This window comes from Trachymyrmex cornetzi, unplaced genomic scaffold (genome assembly GCF_001594075.2).
Source record: "Trachymyrmex cornetzi isolate Tcor2-1 unplaced genomic scaffold, Tcor1.1 scaffold34, whole genome shotgun sequence".
Taxonomy (NCBI): domain Eukaryota; kingdom Metazoa; phylum Arthropoda; class Insecta; order Hymenoptera; family Formicidae; genus Trachymyrmex; species Trachymyrmex cornetzi.
The window spans coordinates 198,528-220,343 of record NW_017298108.1 but is presented as its reverse complement, the minus strand read 5'-3'; the positions used below and the strand labels follow the sequence as shown (position 1 = coordinate 220,343).

Below are 21,816 nucleotides of genomic sequence, written 5' to 3'. Positions count from 1 at the left end.
GAATCGTTTGTAGTTGTTTGTAGTGATTTTGCTTTCGTTTGTAGTTGCACCGTTTAAAAGTTATAACATATTTATAAAAATTTATTAAAAAAAGTTATAACAAAAAAACTACAAACGAATGCAAAATCACTACAAACAACTACAAACGATTATAAGTAAGATGCCGTGAGCGGATTTGACATATCTCAAAAATTGGCGAAGTTACGTAATTTATTTATTGTAAATTTGTTGTAACTTTTAAACGGTGCAACTACAAACGAAAGCAAAATCGCTACAAACAACTACAAACGATTCTGAATCGAACCCTGCAAGCGGATTTCAGATATCTTAAAAATTAAAATATTACATTTTTATACAATTGTTTAAATAACTATAGCTCGCGAACGGTGCAACTACAAGCGGAAATAATTGTACTACAATTCACTACAAACGATTTTCTATAAGAAACAATGCTTAAAATTTCTGAACTTCAAAGTCGGGGGATGACAATTTTTAAGTCGCTATATTTTTGTTTCTGCGCTACTACAAACGAAATAAATGTTACTACATTCAACTACATACGAAGATCTTTCAGAAAAACAAAAAAAAATATATATTTGTGCAAGTCGGGTGCCAAGTTCACAAAGCCCGTGAAAAGAACGATTTTACTGATATGTCTAAAACTTTATCTATATACAGATACAGACTTGAAAATAATTTTATTGAATTATGTATCAAAACAATTATATATAGACTGCTTAAGCATTCACAACAATGCTGTAAAAAATTTTAATATTTTAACAACTTTTTGAGTATCCTACATAATTTGATGGTCCAAACAAAATTATTTTCAGATTTGTATCTAATTAAATTTTTAGATATTTCAACAAAATTGTTTTTATTATGTTAAATAGACTTTCTAGTTAAATTTTAAGTGTATATACATATATTTTTAATCGGTATAATTACGCATCCTATCTTGGATCAACTTTTATTTTAAAGAAGATAAAGCATAAAAGCGGTTTCGTAAATTTCTTCGTGAATGAAGTCCCGATATGGATGTATATTTTTTCAAGACATCCTGTATAGTAGCATCAAGCGCATGTAATTGCGGCGCCGCCGTCGTTACTAGATCATTGGTGAGATTTCTCCCGGTATGCAAAGTCCCATAAAGGCAACGTAAACGTGAAGAGAAGGTGGCTCGTAAGGCGAGAAAAGGAGCGTGTCTTCGTTAATGACGATCCGCATTCCTGCGGGAATCGCGCGGGAAATTCCTCACTGACCGATGAAGAAGGGATACCAAGTGGAGTTCTATTCACCTGTGTGTTTCTTCCGCAGCTACAACGATCAAGCTGCGATCTTCGTGATACGAGCGACGTAACAAGTGATAATGAAGACAATTCGTTAATAAAAAAGGCCAAAATAAAAAATTATCTCCGGCCATTAACCGTATAAAAGAAATGTCTCTTCTCAAAAAAGACTTACGAACATGACTTTAAATGGAATGACGTAAAAATATTAGATAGAACCATCTTATAACAAAAGACTGATTTCGAAGATGGTACATATTAAGAAACAGGGGCGTGGATTGAACAGGCAAAATGAGACACAGAATCCCCTTCTGATTCCTATATCCCTATTTTATCACAGTTGTTATCCTCTTCTTAATTATCCCCCTTCCTTGTGTTGATTAAGTTTTAATAATATTTTAATCTTAAATAAAATTTTACTTGAACAATTTTATAAAATTCTATATTAATATAATTAAGTACAATCGTAAATATTTCTTTTATTCATATATTTTATTATTGAAAGAAATTTTATTCCTCGAGAAAAATTTCATTTCACTTACAATCAGCTAAACTAAGAGAACTCAAACTTAAGAGGAAATATTTTTTTGTTTTCTTTGCTTCTCTTGTTTGAAAGAAAACCATCGATCTGTGAATCCACGACATGGTAAGTTCACAAAGTGCGTCTCAAGAAATTCGAATATTTATTCGCACGGTCATCACTGTCCTATTAATTTATCTGCAGCGGACATATGAGAAACCGATTCAGCAAGGCTAATGAGCCGCCACTCTTTATTATACAAGTTACAAGCAAAAACGGCGCGTACTTGTATTTGCTAGCTTTCTCTCGCCCGAATCATGCAATGTCGATGACGCACTTTGAAGCCATTGTATAAAATGTTGTATAAAATGCGACAAAATATACTAGCGCCCAAGAAACCGCACACAAGCTACACTTGTTTGTATCGCGCATCTTTTACTGAACAAGATACATTTTTCCACAATTCTTCGTTCGAATATAACTATATGAAAACTCATATATCGAAGAAATTATATCGTTTCATAGAAGCTGATCACGTTGACAATTATCACTAATTGCAGGATTGCAGTTTGTTAAATTAGAGTATCGTTAAAAAATTAATATTCCTTTTATAAATTAAAAAAAATCCATCTAATAAATTTTATAGTAAAAATTTATGAGATTGATTTTTTTTAATTTAATTCCGGTATATACGCCGCACCTATCAAAGCTTAATTTATTAAGTATTATTTATTATATTTAAAATAAACGAACTATATCAGTAAATACTTTGTACTGTCTACTATTATGAAAAAAATATTAGAAATTCGAAATATTTAGTTCGTATTAAAAAAATAAACTTTTTTAAAAAATCTTGCATTTTTGCTATATATAGATAATGGGTGGGATATATGGCAAAAATGCAAGAGTTTCAACAAACTGAACAAAAAATACGAAAGCAAAGCACTTGTATTTTGCTCTATATACAACATGCTTTACTATTCCTCTACACGTATGTATCACGAAATAACCACTAGGTCTTTTACACGCCTTACAGTAATAATTTTACGTAGATTATAATTTATGATGGTGTTACTTATTACAGTGACAAATCGATTCAACTCACAATAATTTCATTAATATTAACATTAATATTAATAAGAAGCTGAAATTATAACTCAATACTAGTATAACATAAAGGCATGTAACAGAGAGTAGTTGCCCCCACTCCTTTTATTTTTTCTGACTTCCGCGGCGTATATACCGAAGTTACCCTACTTGTCGAACCGTTGAATTCTCGACGGCAATGCGTGAAACGTGACACGTGGTATCTAAGCGTAGACCGCAGTGTCAGTATCGGATGCCGCCGATTCGAGAGGTACCCGGTAGTGTTTGTGTCGTTCGTCGCGCGTCTAGAAACCGTTCATGCGATATATATATATATATATATGTATATATATATATATATTTCGCCACGCCAGATCTGTTTACCTGTCCAAGTCGCTTGACCGACTTGGATGAATCGCTCGCCGGAGTTGACGTGCCAGCCGGCCGATTAACTTACTCCGTCATCGTGTGGCCGATCGAACGTTCGGTTCGTTGAACTGGTTTTTGCGAAAAAAAAACGCGCACTGTACCGATAAAAAAAAGAAACTCACGCACGCGCGGCAAAAAACCTCTTAAACAAGAACGTCGTATGAAAAGTTTCCAGTAATTCCAGTAGTTCGTGAATGGACGCGAAATATATACGAGTATGCGAGAGAAGTCATAAGAATTAATAATAACGAACCATACAGCTTAGAAGATTTAGATATTCAGTTCTCGAATGTTTTCTCGAAAGATTTTGTATAATTTAACTACATAAGTCTCTTCTATGCGCACTTAAGGGAGGTTATAAGGGTATAAAACACATATTAATATTTACACTTTAAACAAACTACATACATGTGAAAGTTGTGTTCATAACATTCTGTTTTTATTGAACAACGCATTGTTATAGATTATTTATTTTATTTTATTGATATTAGTTTTATTGTTAGAAACACAAATTTTAAAAATAATAAAAATCTAAATGTTTTTATATACATATTTTAAATACTAAAAATGACTTATGCAAAATTTCATTGAGATTCGCTTCAATTAGTGTGTGTTTATAACAAATAAATATTTTATTTATTTATTGAACAATTAATGTCTGCATCTCAATGTAACTTTATATAAATATTTTTGAATTCATAAAGTACTTGTATACAAAAATTTAGATTTTTATCATTATTTTATAATACATTTTCATATATTTCTATTAGAGTACAAATTTAAAAGATATTACTTTTTATTGAAACAACTTTTGATCCAACTTTTAGTCAACTGTCTCTAATTTTTTTGTATTACTTTTAAATACAATTTAGAATAATCTGTAATTTTTTCAAATAATTCTTGACATATTGTATTTGAATAAAAGAAATTATACTAAAAAGAGCTACGAGTTAAAACAAAACAAATTTTAATGTAATACAGTGTTGACATAAAATAACAAAAGTAAAAAAACAAGATAAAAATATGTCTACATAAAACTAACGTTTCGACTCTCTTCGGGTCATTTTTAAAATTATAAACTAATATATAGATATAAAAACGGTTGACAAAAATAGGCTAACAAAGATAACTAATTATAAAAATACAACGACAAAAATTGATTAAAATTAGACCTTAGTTGTTTAGGTCTTGATTCCAATACGTAGTCGACGAAAGGTAGATCCTGGATTTACGCCAAAAATATCATTGAGTATTAATCCTTGAACACCACACTATTTTCGCCACCTGATTTCACTACACATGGTTTACGGTAACCCTGGAGTCTTCTTCCGCTTTTATCCCGGGATCTAATGCATCAATACAGAGAAAGTTTTTCCCCCCGTTGCTCCCACTCCACACCGTTCATAAACGTCGCGGTATTTTTTCAAACGGACTGGGTTACCGTAAACCAGTGTGGTGTTCAAGGGTTAAATATTGCAATTGCCTTACAACCTCCTTAAGGATACTTTGGAACATGAAGGACCAATAAAATGCCTCGTTTTCCTCTTGATAAGACACAGAAACAATTCGTAGTAGTAAGCATTGTGAGCGTGGTAAACGAGTGTAGGAAAAACAACAAAATCATGCTGAGACAACCCGATAAAGAACTGCTTGAAAAAATACGAATCGCGTGGCACACGTGCGAAATCTCATCTAGGAAACAGCCGGCGAGGATCCTGTTACTCGTAAGTGGAAAGTGAACTGCAGGATTAATAGAGGCCGAGCACACGTACTTACACGCGCACGTGTGCGATCAGCTGGGATAAAATGCGATGTTAAAAGAAAAGGAGGAACGATCGAATAATCGACGATCCGCCGAGGGCGATACATGAAGCTGTGTCGCACGATCTCCGATCGCGCGACGCGAAATGATATTGTAATTCTTGCGTCGCGTCGGGCGAGCCACTTAAGCGGCCCTCATACGATTCGTATCGGGCAATCGAATGAGCTCTGCAGGCCGAGAAATCTCAATTCTGCACGAAAAGAACGGTTTTACTAAAATGTCTAAAAATTTAACAAGATTACAGATTTGAAAATAATTTTGTTGGGTCATCAAAAAAAAATTATGTAGGGCGCTCAAGATTGTTGCTTGTCAAAATTTATAGTATTGCTCTCATCAGGCTTGAGTTCCCTATAATTATTCTAATGGTCCAATAAAATTATTATCAAATCTGTATCCAACTAAATTTTTAGATATTTAGCAAAACCGCTTTTTTTTCCGCACGAGAATGGGATTTAGTATCGTGTACTGAAGAAAAGTATATTAAATTTTAATAAATATTTAATAAATGTAAATATACATTTATTTTTTATACAATGATACCAGAACCATTAATTTAACTTGATCATCATTTAAGTAAATATATTTAGTTAGTACTATTAAAAGAAATATTTATTAAGATTTAATAAATCTTTTTCTCTCACAGTGTAGACATGATATATGTTAAATAAAGCGTGCGAAATCGATCTTGATTTTTACAACAAATTCGAACCAAAGGTATAATTTCTCCTTGGGAGAAGACATTTCGTACGAGGGAATATTGTTCCTCGTCCTCTAATGTCCGACCTTTCTTTCATTAAATCCACTATTAAAATTTTGAAAGTTATATACTTTCAATCTACTTAATGAAAAAATTATTGTCAGAAATATTGACTGTGTGAGAATACCTTAAGACGACAATCGACAAAGTGTGTCAGACTTGCGAAGCCATAAGTAAAAATGGGCCATGTATATAAGCACAACATTACTTACGAACACTCAAATATTGTTTTTCTTTTACTTTTATTTAGTGTGAAAAATATATTCAGCTGCATTCAAGTATCATGTAGACTATTAACGATTATTCAACAGCAGATTGAAATATAACTACGGTAATATAATATCGAATTCTGCAAGAGAATCCAGGAGATACTAATAAATTATACCTCGGAAAGAACGATTATTAATTATAATTATATATAATATACGTACGCGCGGTAAACGAGCTTCGAGACACACCGAAAGGGCTTCTCTCACGCCGATGAAGTGGCGAAAAATTACGTCCAGCTACTGATTTATTAATAAATATCGTTTTTATGATGCGTGTGCGTGCGATTTATTTGGTCGTATATCAGTCAAGAGATCGTCATGAGAAACCGGAGATACACGCCCGCCCGTTACGCGGGGAACCGTTAATCATATTTCTAACAATGTGTGATTTACGCTTACCGTGCATGATCCAAATCTCTCTTGTTGCCGAGTAGGAGGGCGGTAAAATAGGATGGCAGGCGTAGATCTGCGAGTTGTTTGAGAAGTCCACGGGCTTCCTGAAAGCTCCGTTTACATGTCACGCTGTAGACCACGACGAAGGCCTCGCCCCACCGTATGTGCGAGTACAGACAGCCATTCTCCTGAAACAATCGATGGAAAACGACTGATTGCTATGAAGCAATATTCAAGAACCGAGAATCGGATTTAATTTGACGTATTTCTACTCGTATCCCAGCGTGTTTGAATGTAAGACACTCTATTTCTTTAGATGCTCGGGGGGCAAATAGAAATCAATCTTCTGAATCCTTCCGTGCTCTAAAGAAAAAGTCGCGCATTTATGGAATATATGGTTGAAAGATCAGAAATTTAAATAAATTCTTGGGATTTTGCTCGAAACTTTTACATCTCGGAATACACGCACGACTAACTAGCCTTTTTGGAAAACTTTTGTATCTATTTGCGCACGCACATAAAATTGTCTTTAATGACTGTAAAAAAATATCCGTGCCGGACGAACGCGTTCAAAATTTGCTGCGCGTTGATTCCACAACCTGCGTTCATAAATTTCAGCCATCACCTAAACTGCGGTACATCCGGCGGGAATGAATTTTATAGAGTGAGATAAATATATACCTGGTCCGTGTGGGTATACATGGGCGTTATTTATGATGAAATCTGTCGAATTAACATTGCGTGTAACGTGCTCGTAAATAAGCGCCGCAAGAGAACTCCGGTAACGGCAAGTACATCCCTTCTATACAATGTAACGTCTCTTAAGAGAATATTAATATTGAAGTTAATATTAAAAAAAGAGCTTTAAAACCGATTGTACGACATAAAAAATTATGCTATTAGCCAAACAAAAATTCGGCTCGAATTTAGTCATAAATATGAGTCACGATGTATAGGAATCTTTGAGATGTTACAATTATCAAAATTAAAATTTTAAAAATTATAGAGATATGGTTCAGATAAGTGTACATAATCAAATCTCACAGAAATTTGGATAAGAAAGCTGCGCATATAACAAAAATACTACTTTGTGTTGAGATCTTTTTTAATTTCTTGTTATTTCAGCATTTCGTACTTTAAAATAGTTTAAAAGATTAAATAAATTGAATCTTTTACTATGCGTGTCGAACACATAATATCATCCCGTCTGCAGTCCCTAACAGACGTCATCGACGTAAAACATCGGCAGGCGTGCATCTGTCGCGTCGCGAGACATGCTCGAGTCGCTCATAAATATTTATTGATCGATTGTATTCGAGGCAATTGAACGCGATGCCGGAATTGCGTTCGCGCGTGTCGCGTGAAATGCATCGGCGTGGCGCAGCGGTGAGTTGTGCAACCCGCCGTCAACGTGATTCGTCCAGTTATGAAATAATGCAGAACGCCTTTTGATTAAGCAACGCTTTAATGCACTTTGCATCGCGTCGCGTAATTTCGTGAAAATGAGCCGCAATTATTCACTGACTTCGTGTCCCCTCACGGTTAAACGTGATAAATAAGCAAGTGCATACGTGACAATTCAATCTGCATTTATAATTTCACCTGTAAATACATCTTTATATTTTATTTAATTTTAGCTGATAAATTTAGAGAAAACAGTTTTAAAATAAAATTAAGTTCAAACATATAAGCAAGATATTCAGTGTGCATAAATTGAATTAAAGATACATGTAAATATTCTCATTTTAAATTTTACATACATATATATAAATATATCGTATATGTTGTGATATTAATTAATTAAAAAAATATATATATGAATAGAATAGTTTTCTTAAAAAAACAAACTCAAAAACGTAGAGATATATATATATATATATATATATATATATTTATAAGCACAACTTTTTGCGTACTTTTTAAGGTTTGGGAGAAGACACAATTTTAATAAATTAAGTGAGTATAATTATTAATCTTAAATAATAATCTCGCAAAACTAAAAGTTTCGAACGATTCTGCCGGCATTTCCTACCGTTTTTGAATTTTTTGAACACTGTAGGAAATGCATAGATAGAAAAATGTACAGGTAGACTGTAATTTTCGACGGGCGGTCTCCTTAACGACGCGATAGTTAACAGAACGATAAGACGGAATGAGCGTGCTGTCCATTCGGAATCGATTCAAGTGGGCGAGAACCGCGCGCTTTAACACCTACGCGATCCCGCCGGATAAGCAACGATCCCGACAACGAAGTTATGTTTTCTTCGTGTTTGTGGCGCAGTAACGATCCCCCAGCTATTCGCCTGCCTTTATATACAGAGCAGGTATTGTCGACTAATAATGCTTCCCGATTAGAAGATCACGAATTCCGCATAAACGGCTTTCCGTGAAATCAATGAATACGCGGGTAGGTATCTGAAAAACCTTAAATTCCAGTGTTATAACTTACGCATATATGGTAAATTTAAAAAATATTACCTACAACATGTGGAATATTGACATATATGTATATGCAATACGGAATCTCAAAGCAATATTTTTAATATTTTCAGAAAAGAGTTACGAGTATTGAAATCAGATGTGTTATGTATAGTTTTATCTTATTATTAAAGTCCGAAACTTTTACCGAGACTGAAAACGAACACTCATTAAGTGTCAGATTCGACTAAAACCATATAGTTCTTTTTTATAAATATTAATTTTAATATGTATAATTATTGTTTCAGTAATTAAATTATGATGTTTATGAAGAAGTAGTACTTATATTCTTTGGCCAAATTGACACACAACCGAAATTTCGGTTTTCGATTTCGGCCGAAATTTAATTAGTTTCAATAAATTATGATATTTATGAAGAAAAAGTATATGGTATATGTCTATACATATGGCCTTTATAGGGTTTCTATTTTTTAATTTTGGTTTCAGTTTCGGTTGAAATTGACACGTAGCCGAGTGTTTCGGTTCAGTTTCGGCAAAAGTTTCTCGGTCGGAACTCTACTTATTATTATACCTAAATTTTATATATTGTTGTGCATTCTTGTAATAATTTTTGTACAAATTAATGCAATCCGTAATAGTCAATAATGTATCTTGGGTCTTATTTAATTCAAGTTGTTACTTCAAAGTATTTTTATTTACATTGTTTTCGCAAAAAAGATTCTTTAATCTCTCTCCACTTTTCTACCATATGGTATAATAAACACCAGTCTGGGAAGCGGAACCACGAACGTACACTGTTAGAAATGTTCTTAAATTTCATTAACTTTTAATGTATATTGGTGAACGAAGTTTAATTTCTCTGTAACTGAAAGGACTATTAATGCACATGTTAATGAGATTTAAGTTTACAGTAACTGAAAAATTAAGTGTAATGAAATTTAATATACTTTTCATTTACGGATGTAAATGACATTTAATTAATCGTAATTGAAATCACTATTAATGTACATATTAATGAAATTTAAGTTTGTAGTACATTAAATTTCAATATAAAAGTTAAGCGTGTTGAAATTTAATTTACTTTTACACTTACGAATATTAATAATATTTTAATTAAGCCTAATACTATTAACGCTTAACGTTTAATACGTTTACGTTTGTTACATGTCATTAACGTAAATTACTTTTTACAGATCTCATACTTTTCATTGACGTGTAAATTAATTTCTATAATAATATGTTCATTAATTTCAATACATACGTTCATCACATCTAAGACTACTGTAATTTAGTTTTTATTTACATCATTCATTACATTTAATTTTGTCCATAACCACATGCTTCCTTTATATGTTAATTAAAATTCATTGAGAAATTTCTAACAGTGTAGACCAGCGTATCCCAGGACGTATCTTTCCTTCGTGCGACAATGCACGTTTCCACGAAAGCGACATCACCAACCCGACGACGACGACGACGACGACGACGACGACGCAGGACGCCGCATTATTGCCTTACCACTGACAATGAGTTACAATGTTATTACTCGTAGTTTTACAACGATAGAATTCCTAGGTTCATCCTTAGATAAGAAGAAGAAGAGACAAAGAGAGAGAAAGATACTGCTACCAACAATTTATAGTTGATGTAACGAGTGACAGTCGTTCCGAATGGAGGAGAGTAAAGTCAAGGCAATAAACTGAAATAAAATCGTTGTAACACTTAGATTCGCACGTTACGATCAGTATACATGGGAAAGATCGAATCCGAATGTATTGCCTGCAAACAAACGAGTTAAAAACAAAAAATCGTTATTATTTATTAACTGCGACGCTACTACGGTCTGCTGGTTATGCGCATGTACAGCTAATAATATTATTAATCTTGTCGTTTAAGTTTAAGTTAACATAGATTCATCTCGCGAACGTGTAGCGCATTCTTTGTAAAAAAACAGTCATAAAAAACACTCTGTGAAGTGACCCGCATTTCATATCTCCTTTTTTTTCTCCACATTAACCGTTAACCGTTATTCTTGGAAAAAATAAAAAAAGTTACTCGACCTTCCGACGTCAATCCTAACCGTTCTGAGACATTCGAGCGCGTATTGACATCCACGCTGCTTGTTTGCGCACATGTGTCGAAAAATTAAGATAAGCCTGCTAAAATGGAATTTCAATGTCGATTTGAATTTTAGTCATTCAAACGGAAACCGATTGCCGTGCGTCTGCATACCGCGGCTGTAATGACTTGTAGAAGCATTTTTAGAAATTTCCGACAGCGACGCGAATTGATGTAACGCGGAGAATGAAAATACGTATTAAATTGAGACGTATAATACATTCCAGAAAAGAATTCGATTCGTAACTCGTTATAATCAAGATTAATATTTACTTGCATTAAAAATGTCATACGATCCATTTAAGTAAACATTTCCACTGTTTACTTTTAAAGAAGCGTCATCTAAACTAGAATAAACTTAATGAACAGTGAAATTAGGGCTGTCATCTGTAAAATCACTAACCTAGGACATTGAGTTCTAAATCCCCGGATTTTACAACTAAAACCCGGACATTTTTTTTTATAAACAATATCTTTATTTTAGACGTATATGTGAGAAACACAATCAATACTATAAATTTAAAATGCCTATTATGGTCGAAGTTGGATCTTCGTTGCCTAAATAATTCAATCTTGAATTACTAATATATACTATATATGTACTTGCATATATACCATATTGAAGTCTTTTTCTATAAATAATTCGGCGCGCAGTTTGAAAAAGACTACAATATGGTATATATATGCAAGTACATATATAGTATATATTAATAATTCAAGATTGAATTATTTAAGCAACGAAGATTCAGCTTCGACCGTAATAGGCATTTTAAATTTCTAGTATTTTTTTTATGTTAATTTTCTTATCGTAAATTTTCATTATTTAGTACAATATTTAATATTTTTATACTTAAACGTACTTTCACAAATAAAACGAAAGTTCAAATTATGTGTTAAACTTAATATAATATTAACAATATCAAACACATATTAAAGTTAAACTGAAACAATAAATCACAGTAATGAACATATAAACATTCAAATTATAAACAATGTATAATCTTTGGAAATGAAACTTTTTACTTAACGCTAAACTAACAGAAATAAATATTATCCGTCTCTATAACAAAAATAAATCTCACCTTAATTAAAGTGAGGAAAATTTTCAAAATTATTAACTAAATTATCTAACTAGATTTAGTTGTTTTCGTTTTCAGTATTGTATTTTTCAACCTTTTCTATTGCTTTCAAAAAATCTTTCTTGCCGAGCAGAAATTTATAGAAATCGACACAACTCATATCTTTAAAATTATATCTTATTTTAATCAGTGAGGAGACAGTGTGTGTGATCCCAACAAATTTCTTTCTTTGGTCCATTGTTGTATAATTAGTGAAAACATCCTCTTCACGTTTGCATTATGTGCTGGTATGCAGAAAAAATACCGTGCTATCTTTAATAATTCGGTATATGTATGAGCATTCGGAGTTTTTAAAATTTAAGCCAAAGTTTACGTACAAAGAGTACAATGAAAAACCATACAAAATCCGGACCGCTTGGAAAAATCCGGGAAAATCCGGACGGATGGCAACCCTAAGTGAAATAAATTTACACATTCAAGTTGTTTCTCTGATACAATTTGATCGAATCCACGAAATATAAAGAATTAAATTGCAGTGAATTAATGAAGAATCAGAATATAACGTACGGTGATGAGAAAGCAAGGATGCCAGCCAATCGCATCCGGTCCCAAATGGCATCGTTACATTTGGTTTTTCGTTCCCTGCCGTCCTCTTCCCCCTCATCGTCCCGAACTCTCAGCTTTTTTGCCGGGGGCAAAGAGGGCGCGCGCTTAATTATCAATTATCTACCGGCCCTCCCACGAAAAGCAATTGCAATTACGAGCCGGTCACGAGGCCAGGGGAACCAGTCAGCCCCCTTTTCTTCCTCCCTCGCTCATTCCTGCCCTCCCCGTCGCATGAAGATTTATTTCGTACGTGCACGCGGATGAAGAACAATGCGAGAATTGGGGAAGTGTGTCACCAGGCTGCTGGCACTCTTCATATTCGCGAGGCGGAACACACTTGGGCGCCACGCGGTGCGCAGCATCCCGGAGCGGAGCGGGTTGGCCGGTCCAACAGATCAGACGGTATGATTGATACTTTATTGCGGTATGCGCGCGCGCGCGCAGCATTGACCCGCAAAACCATATGTAGATTATAAGAAATGAGACGCGCGAAAATGACAACAAAACAAAACGAGATAAGTGAGAGAGGGCGGAAGAGTGGGGGGGGGGGGCGGTGGGAGGAAAAAATTAATCTACCAAAAGTAGAACGTCCGCGCGATTGGGACGAGATGAAGTACGATTGATACTTTATTGCGGTCCGAGACATTGACCTATATATCGAAATTATAGACTGAATAATCATATGTAGATTATAAAAATACAACATACGACCGGTTGCACAGTCAGACTAACGTCAGTTGGCAGGCACAGCTGTTGTTAATCAACTTTCCCTTCTCTATCGAAAGATCGAAATGGAATTAATCGGTCAGGTGGGACAAAGAAGAATATGAAAAGTGTAGGGTATACTTCGGTTAGGTTCTTCACAATTAATACTTTAAGTCTTCTCAAATTTCTTAGCTGAGAAAGATAAAACGGAACTGCCGCGTATCTAAATGTTTTATAAAAAGCAAAGAATAATAAGCTGCGTAATTGTTAATGTAACTATACGCTATCAAGAGTTTATGTAAGTGTATAGAGCGATCAATTGTTCGGAATTCATTATCGCGTAATGATATATATTTACTCTGACACCGTAAATCTTAACAACTGAATCGCAGAGACAGCTCTAACCATTTCTATCGTTTCGGTCGGTGGCTAGCTGTACCATTATCCAGGTAGTTGTGAGAAGAGGAAACGGTAAGACGATCAGCTGACGCGAGAATATTTGCAGAGCAACCGCGATGCCGTTGGTAATGATATAAATCGGTTTTATAAATGGTTTCCGTGGTGGCTCTTATCTCGGATGGCCGAAGATTTACGTGACGAGGAACAATGCACGATAGAAGTATTAATCGTGGCGGTCGACGAGGTCGAGAGCCAGTCGAGAGCCAGTCAGCAGCCACCTACCCATTTGTTGCTCGACTTCCTACCTACGTGGCCGATTCCGCTGGAGAGCGCCTACCTGAACTCCCGTGCCCTTGTTAAGCTCTCTCTCTCTCTCTCTCTCTCTCTCTCTCTGGGTTATTATTATACCCGCGTTGTGGAACACCTACTGCGATCCTCGTGATCGATATTGCAATGCAAGGGTCTCTCTCTCACTTTCTCTCTCTTTCTCTCTCGGAAGCCAAGTGAAAATTCTATGAAACCCGAGTCGAGCTGAACCGAGAGCAATCGACTCGTTCGCCGGTTATGCAGAAAAGTGCAATTATTACCTGCAACTCGGTTGCTTTAGAGCCTAAAGATATCCCTGGGATAGCCTGAATATCATTCAACAGCCTGAATTTTACAAATTCCATGTATTCGCAATACAGAGGGAACTTAGTTCGCGCAAAATGTTGGTATAACTATCGGATTTTTAGAACTTAGTACATAATTTAGCAGTTAGAATTTTGTTCTCGTCGGAGACAATATCTTGAAACAATTGATTCAAGATATTGTTTCTTAGATTCAAGGTTATGCATTTTTCAAATTCGTATTCACGCGAAGAGATCCCACACGTTGTTGGATCGAGATTTAATTCGAGTAGATTAAAGTCAAGATAAATCATTTCGTCGTGTGTCAGAAATTGTCCTTCTCAGATGTAAATAGAATCTAAGAGTGCATTCACGTCATTTATCTTGGCGACCGTGCCAGTAAAGGTCTACCAGATACCATAGAAGGTAATAAGAATTCAGTAAATAAATTTATTGCCTTACGCGCTGGCGGCACGTATAGTTTATCAAGCAGATTTACGTGATAAATATGATAATGTTACGATACCAAAACATTAATACATTGCAATAGAAATTGAAATACGATTGCCTTATACCTTATACGATTAGTTTATTGACATACATCATTCGATCTACACGGAAGGAATGGTTTTGCTCAAGTATCTACAAATTTAGATACAAATCTGAAAATAATTTTGTTGGATTATCAAAATAATTACAGAGAACACTCAAGCATGATGAGCAAGACTTGAAAAAATTTTGACATTAACGAGTAACGAGCTTATGCATATTACAATTAATCATTCCGATGATCTTCAACAAAATTATTTTCACTTCTATATATATGTAGTTAAATTTTTAATACTTTAGCCGTTCTTTCTGTATAACAATTTTTTTAAGTGAAACATATTTCAACCTAAAGTAAATCCAAATTTGAAGTTTTGTTGGTTTGAGATTTTGCAACTTCGGATTCGTTAAACTTTGAATAAAATCTTTAAATCTTCTTTGGAAATTTCAAAATTTCTGATCATGTTACTATGTTCTTAATATAATTTAGTACAAGATGCAAATATACACTATAAACCTATAGTGTCAAATTTGACCTAATGTGAATCGCCACTACTCCTACTAAATACATATATCATTTCAGTATAAAATAACGATGTATTTAGTAGGAGCAGTGGCGAGTCGCATTAGGTTAAATTTAACACTATAGATTTAACAGTGTAAAACGGATTCCCCCCTCAGACTTATGTTAATGAAGACAATTCATTATCAGAGTTGATGCAAACACAGTAGCGCTCTGAGATTAATTAAGTCTAGATTCGTAGAGACGCTAGCGGGCATTAGCGGGCAACATCAGCAACAGCAAGAAACGTTCCAGGCATCCGGAGGAGGATTTATAGCCGTTTCTCGCAGGTCTTGTGAACGCGACTTAAGACGCGTGCCGCTGTCACTGCGGCTGGTGCTGCCTGTGACAGTCAGCCCTGCCGACTGTCTTCGTTAGTAATTGACATCACGATCCGCATGTCCGTGCGTCAGACGCACGCACACCGGGATAGAGACCGGCTGCAAAAAGGGCCTCCTCTCTCATCGGTTTCCTTTCAACCTGTCGCTCGACGCGTGCCTAAGGCGCCACATTGCACATTGCTAATTACTATCGACGATACCACACATCGCGCGCTTTTCAAAAAAATTCGCATGCATAAAAAACGAGACCAGAAGCGTCATTGAATTCTTCCAGCGAATTCTTCCATTATACGATCCTGGTAAACCGGATGCTTTCTCAATTCTGTCGGCAGATTGCAAAGAAAAAAATACCTTTAAATATACCTATATTTTGTAAGTGCAGGGGAAGAAGACATGATCCATTAAATCGATCACGCATTTGAAATAACTAGGATTGTATAATAGATCGAAAAAGAAAAGCACGGATTAAAAAAAATATGAAATGTAAATTAAGTTAGTTACATTTCGTTAAGTACATTAAGTTAGTTGCTTGTTAATTAACAAGCAAACGATTAAAGAAATCTGAGAGCTGTCAAATCTAAGGTGCAACCGCAACGGTAGAATCTCTAAGATCCTATGCTAAAAAACTTTTCTAATATATTATACCTTTGAAGTACATTTATAAATTTAGGAAATAACTTTTTACTTGTATTCCTTTATAGCTTCATCACAAGATCTGATTTCCTCCCAATACATTTTCGCTACAATTCTTATTTCCCTTACTTTTCCTATTGCACGGTTAATGAGAGCTCGAGACTGCCCATCGCATCAGAACGGTATTCGTCATTAACATGATGCGTAAGACGGTCAAAGGTAGGCACGCTAAACTGACACGAACGACTGCAAGCACGTGAACACTCGCGTGAACATAAACGCGTATATGATGTCAGCATTGAGAGGCTATGGTGTTTTCAATGTCTCGATTAATTAAAGAAAAATAATATATAATATTCAGCTACGATGTATTATTTAGCTACGGTGTAATATTATGAATAAATTAAAAAAATAACGTTGTCAGGGTTGCTACAGAAAATGAATTTTATAATTCTCTGACTTTTTCAGGTTTTCCAGATGATAATAGAAAATTTTCCATGAGTAATATAAAATATGTAAATTTTAACATTTAGACTCACGGATTGTAGGAAAGTTATTCTATATTATTAAAAACAACGCAAAAAAAGCTTAGTAGCATAGTACAATTTTGGGTGCAAATTCAAGCCACAGTAAAAAATAAATTAGTTTTGGAAAAAAAGAATGCAGTAATAACGAAAAAGAAGGAACAAATAAAAATACCGAATTAAGTATAATTTTAATTATTTCATTATTTAAAAATCGTTTAAAGAGAAAGTGCACAAATTTTGAACGTTTTTCACTACAGTGTAAACATCATACATAATTTAAAAAATTATAAAAATTATTTGGAATAGGAGCAGTTTCAGGGAATTGTGAGCAAATTTCGAAATTCCAGACATTTTTACATTTTCCTCTGACCTTTCCCGGTTTCCATGACCAATTTCAATTTGCCTGACTTTTCCCGATTTTCCAGGTCTGTGGCAACCCTGGTTGTTTAAGATATAATACTTTGTCGATTTTACTCATAACTCAGTAGCTATCGGCTATGAATAGCGGGAGATCAATTGGATTACAACTATGATTTTTCAGACCTCATAATAAAAAGATAATTTAGCATGCGATAGATAAAGAGCTGGTTATAATTTATTTCTGCTATATTCATATTCCATTTAAGTCAAGTGCATTCACAGTAAACATAAACGAGAGCATTTATATCAAATATCATATTTATAGAAATATAAATACGGAGAATTGTACATGTAACTCGTATTAAAAGTTTGTGCAGTGATTTATTAAAAATACATTGGGTAAACATTTTTTAATTACGAAAAATTGTTTGTCACGTATCTTTCGATGGATGATTGCTAAATTATAACGAGGAAATAATGAGTTAATTATTATCCCCAAAAAGATATAATAGATTTTTTTTTAAAGAAGCTGTATCAAGTAGCAGAGATTAAATAACGTAACAAATAATATCTGTCAAAAGCAGAACCGGGCACTTCCTTATTGGCAAATGCAGATTGCGGTCAGCCTTGCGTGGCGCTTATCTGCAAGGACATTTGTACGGTGAATCGTCCTGGTCGGTCGATTTACAGGCGTATCTTAACGGCGATTGGGGAATCGGTATCCGCTACTCGAGCGTTCTAGCCGAAAAAATGCGATCACAACGCGGACATTGACCACGTGCGCTCAATGGGTTCATGCACTTTAAGTGCCGGTAGATCGCACCCGCGGTATCGTCGGGCTGCACGTATCGGGATATCAGGGATGCACGTTACTTAGGAATGTCGGAAACTGATAATTCCGTAGATTAGAGCGCGTTTAGGTGCGAGGCTTATGTGCCCTTTAAGCCGCGGCATCCTCCTAACGTCTGGTGCAACGTGATTAGCTATCATCGAGGCAAGAAATTTTTCTGCGGAAAAAGATACACGGTTCACGCTAAATCATAACTCATAAAGCTACAATGAAAAGTGAATCACGTTTATTCATATGCAGTTATATCGAAATAATATATGTCGTAAAATAATATTTCACACACAGAAACTTGTATATATATTTTTCACACAAGTATTATAATGCGATAAATAGGATGTTTGTAAGAAACAAAAATGTTAAATGGATTATAGTAAGCATTTATCAAATGTATCAGAAAAAGATAGAGAGAATAATTATTTCTAGAAAAAAATTAATATTTAAATTTTAATATATATATTTTTAACGTTATTTTTTATCAGTAATAAGATTGGAAGAAATTTGATAATTCTATAAAATATTTGATACCAGTGTATGCATTCTAAATATAAGAAAGACGAGATGATGATTACGATTCTACAATACATTCAAAGATGAAGCAGCGATAATATTCGTATCGCGGTCGAAATACAAGATGAACCTATTGCGAATCGTACGCTAGTTCCCCCTGTGGTATTAAATATACCGGGCGTATAATATCACAGTTAGATATCACAAAAGTGAGAGGAATGCTGGGATAATTGGAAAGATTACACTGCGAACGATGCGTTATGTATTTTACTGGTGCGGCCGAGGTCTTAGCTTAGCGACGAATTATCGGCTGTTTGTTCTAATATCCATTGCACGATTTTCAGATATAGTTAAGATAGTCAGTATCTGGGTTCCTCTCACGAGTAACATGAGAGCCTGGTTCTTCCGGTAATTTAAGAGCAACTTGAATGCACGCAAGTTTGGCAACGTCAGAACATAAGGATTTTCACAAATACATACATGTACAAAAGGAAACGGTTTTACTAAAGTATTTAAAAAATATACAGATCAGAAAATAATTTTATTGGACTATCAAAATAATTATGTTCAAATATTTTTTGCAGAATTGTTCATCATGTTTGAGTTCCCTATATAATTATTTTTAACTAAATTATTTTTAAATCTGTATTTAACTAAATTGTGTTAGAAACTTCAGCATAATCATTCATTCCGTGTATCAAGCATTCTAAGATCAAGTTCAAAAATATGAAAGTGTAAGATCTGAAAAAAGCCTGATTGGAAGTCTGACCGTGAAAATATGAAATTATGAAACTTGAAAAACGCAAAATTTTTTAAATTGAAATTTAACTGGAGGAGATTGAAATTTAGATGGATAGAACGTGCAGGTAAACGTCCGTATAATCATATTCCAATGTAAAAAGTTTTAATCACACAACAGTCGACAGCTTTCGGATTTACTGAAGTTGAACGTGAGTTATAGTCAACGCAACCTGATAACAAAAATGCCGAGATGAAAACGATACGTTGCTCGTAAATGTTGCAGTCGTGATAAACAGCGCGTTGTCCAGGATTGATTGATCCTGGCGCACGCAGTGGAGTTTCGCGGAGATTTACCGAGAGTAAAGGGGACCGATTTAAAAGTTTCGTTCACAATGGGACCTCACGCGTTGAACGTGATATATTAGTCTGATACAGAGGAGTTAGAGAACTGTCCGCTGATGGTGTATTTAATGATCCCCGCTTCTTCTTCGATACGGAATCGACTTCCTGCACCACTGCCACACTAATCCACATCGATATCGATCTTCTAAGATCCTGTTTCCCAACAGCATTCCTTAGGTTCCTTTTCTTGTTAAACTAACTGAATATTTGAAATATTTCTATTCACTTCGACTATCAAGTTCAGCAAGAACTAAAAATTGTACAAAAATGTCGGAACAATCTAAAACCGAAAAATTTAACAAGCAAAAATCATATTAATTAATCCATCTGTGTATTATATATATAAAAATCAGTAATAAATTTTACATAAAAAAATACACGTAAAATATAGAGCTAATATTGCAAAAAATTGTTACATTTAAATATAAAATCTTTATCGAAATATTTTTTAAGAATCTAACAATGTTAGCAGATGAAGAAGCATTAAAAATATAATTTTATGCGCGTACATATACAAATCGCCAGCATCGCTTCCTGTTCCAGATTATTTATTGTATCTACAAGCTAACGGTGCATACATCCTTACGCGTTCCACGTACAAGGTTCTCTAAATGGACAAGCATTGTTTGCCAGCGAGTCGTGTAGTTAGTGTTGCTCAATGCACTCGTATCTCTAAAAGAGATAATTTGAATATCGAAGTTGTCGCGGATAAAACTTAAAGCTTGAGGCACGAATTGGGAGAAAAATAATGCTAAAAATTAAAGAACGTTCGAGAAAAATAATAAAACATAAAATTAATAAAATTATTATCAATATAAATATCTATTAGGGTTTAATTGCGCCTATAAATTTAAAAGATACGATGTTTTGAATGAAAAAAATTGAAAAGTTTAAAAATTTTTTTTAAATCTAGAAAGTGAAAAATATATCAATTGTTCAATGTAAGACGAAGAATCGACGTCTAGCCTGCTATCCTGCGGATCACGGTTGATCACGGTTCGCGGTCTTTTAAGCGACAGGTGCAAACATTCAGGGACCAGCGCAAAAAAGGAAGCCGGTAATTGTAAGCCCCGGGTAGAAAAACCAGTTTGCTAAAAACAACCCGGGCCTGATCGAGTCTCGTTGCGGGGCTACCGAATAACCAACGGGTGTCGGTGTGGCAACGTACGTGTGAAGAGACGTACGTGAGAAGCGGAGCTTTTGGAAATCCGTTTTAAAATATCTCTTAAAATCTTCATCCTGCGGAAATTATGCGTCTCACCCCACCCAAGAGAAAGTCACAAATATATTCCAAGATATTTTGAACAAAACAAGAAACAAGGAATTATATTAAAATAATTATATCGCTTTAAATTATTTTTATGCCGTCATCAGAAAGAAACATACACCTTCTTAACATTTTTATCGTTTCTATGTCCGATGACATAGAAACCGATGACAACTAAATATAAATTAATGAGGCTATGGCAGTAATGTTATTTGACGGTGAAAATCTGTTCTTTAAAGTATGACGTTTCATGTTTAACTCTAACGTAATAAACGCACGCAGTCATTCTGCCACGTTGAAAAGGCGCCAGAGAGTCGCAATACTTGAACTTATGCAGGAAATACTTTCTATGAATGAACTTTCTCACCGCTCATCGAGGGAAAGATACAGTTAAATGCCAAAACGAGCCGAAGTGGGACCCGCAAAAACAAAAATTGCAACTTACTGCGTAAAGCTACCTTCTTCACTCCATTATCAAATTACAAGGAAACTATCGTTTCAAAAATATAACGATTTATCAAACGGCTTTTGCAGTTTAAAAAAATTTTGCAGCTTTGAATT

General features: G+C 34.5%; 1 protein-coding gene across 4 annotated transcripts in view; it reads right to left on the bottom strand.

The window, feature by feature from the left end:
* Nucleotides 1–21,816, bottom strand: part of LOC108763151 (ras-related and estrogen-regulated growth inhibitor) — a 47,108-nt gene that overhangs the window by 8,309 nt on the left and 16,983 nt on the right. For all 4 annotated transcript variants that reach the window (XR_001940205.1, XM_018510521.1, XM_018510520.1 and 1 more), the window contains one exon: nucleotides 6,572–6,753. Coding sequence is in view for 3 of the 4 variants with exons in the window: in XM_018510521.1 (XP_018366023.1) it covers nucleotides 6,572–6,753 (182 nt within the window). In the remaining variant the exon portion in view is untranslated. The remainder of the gene's footprint in view (nucleotides 1–6,571; nucleotides 6,754–21,816) is intronic.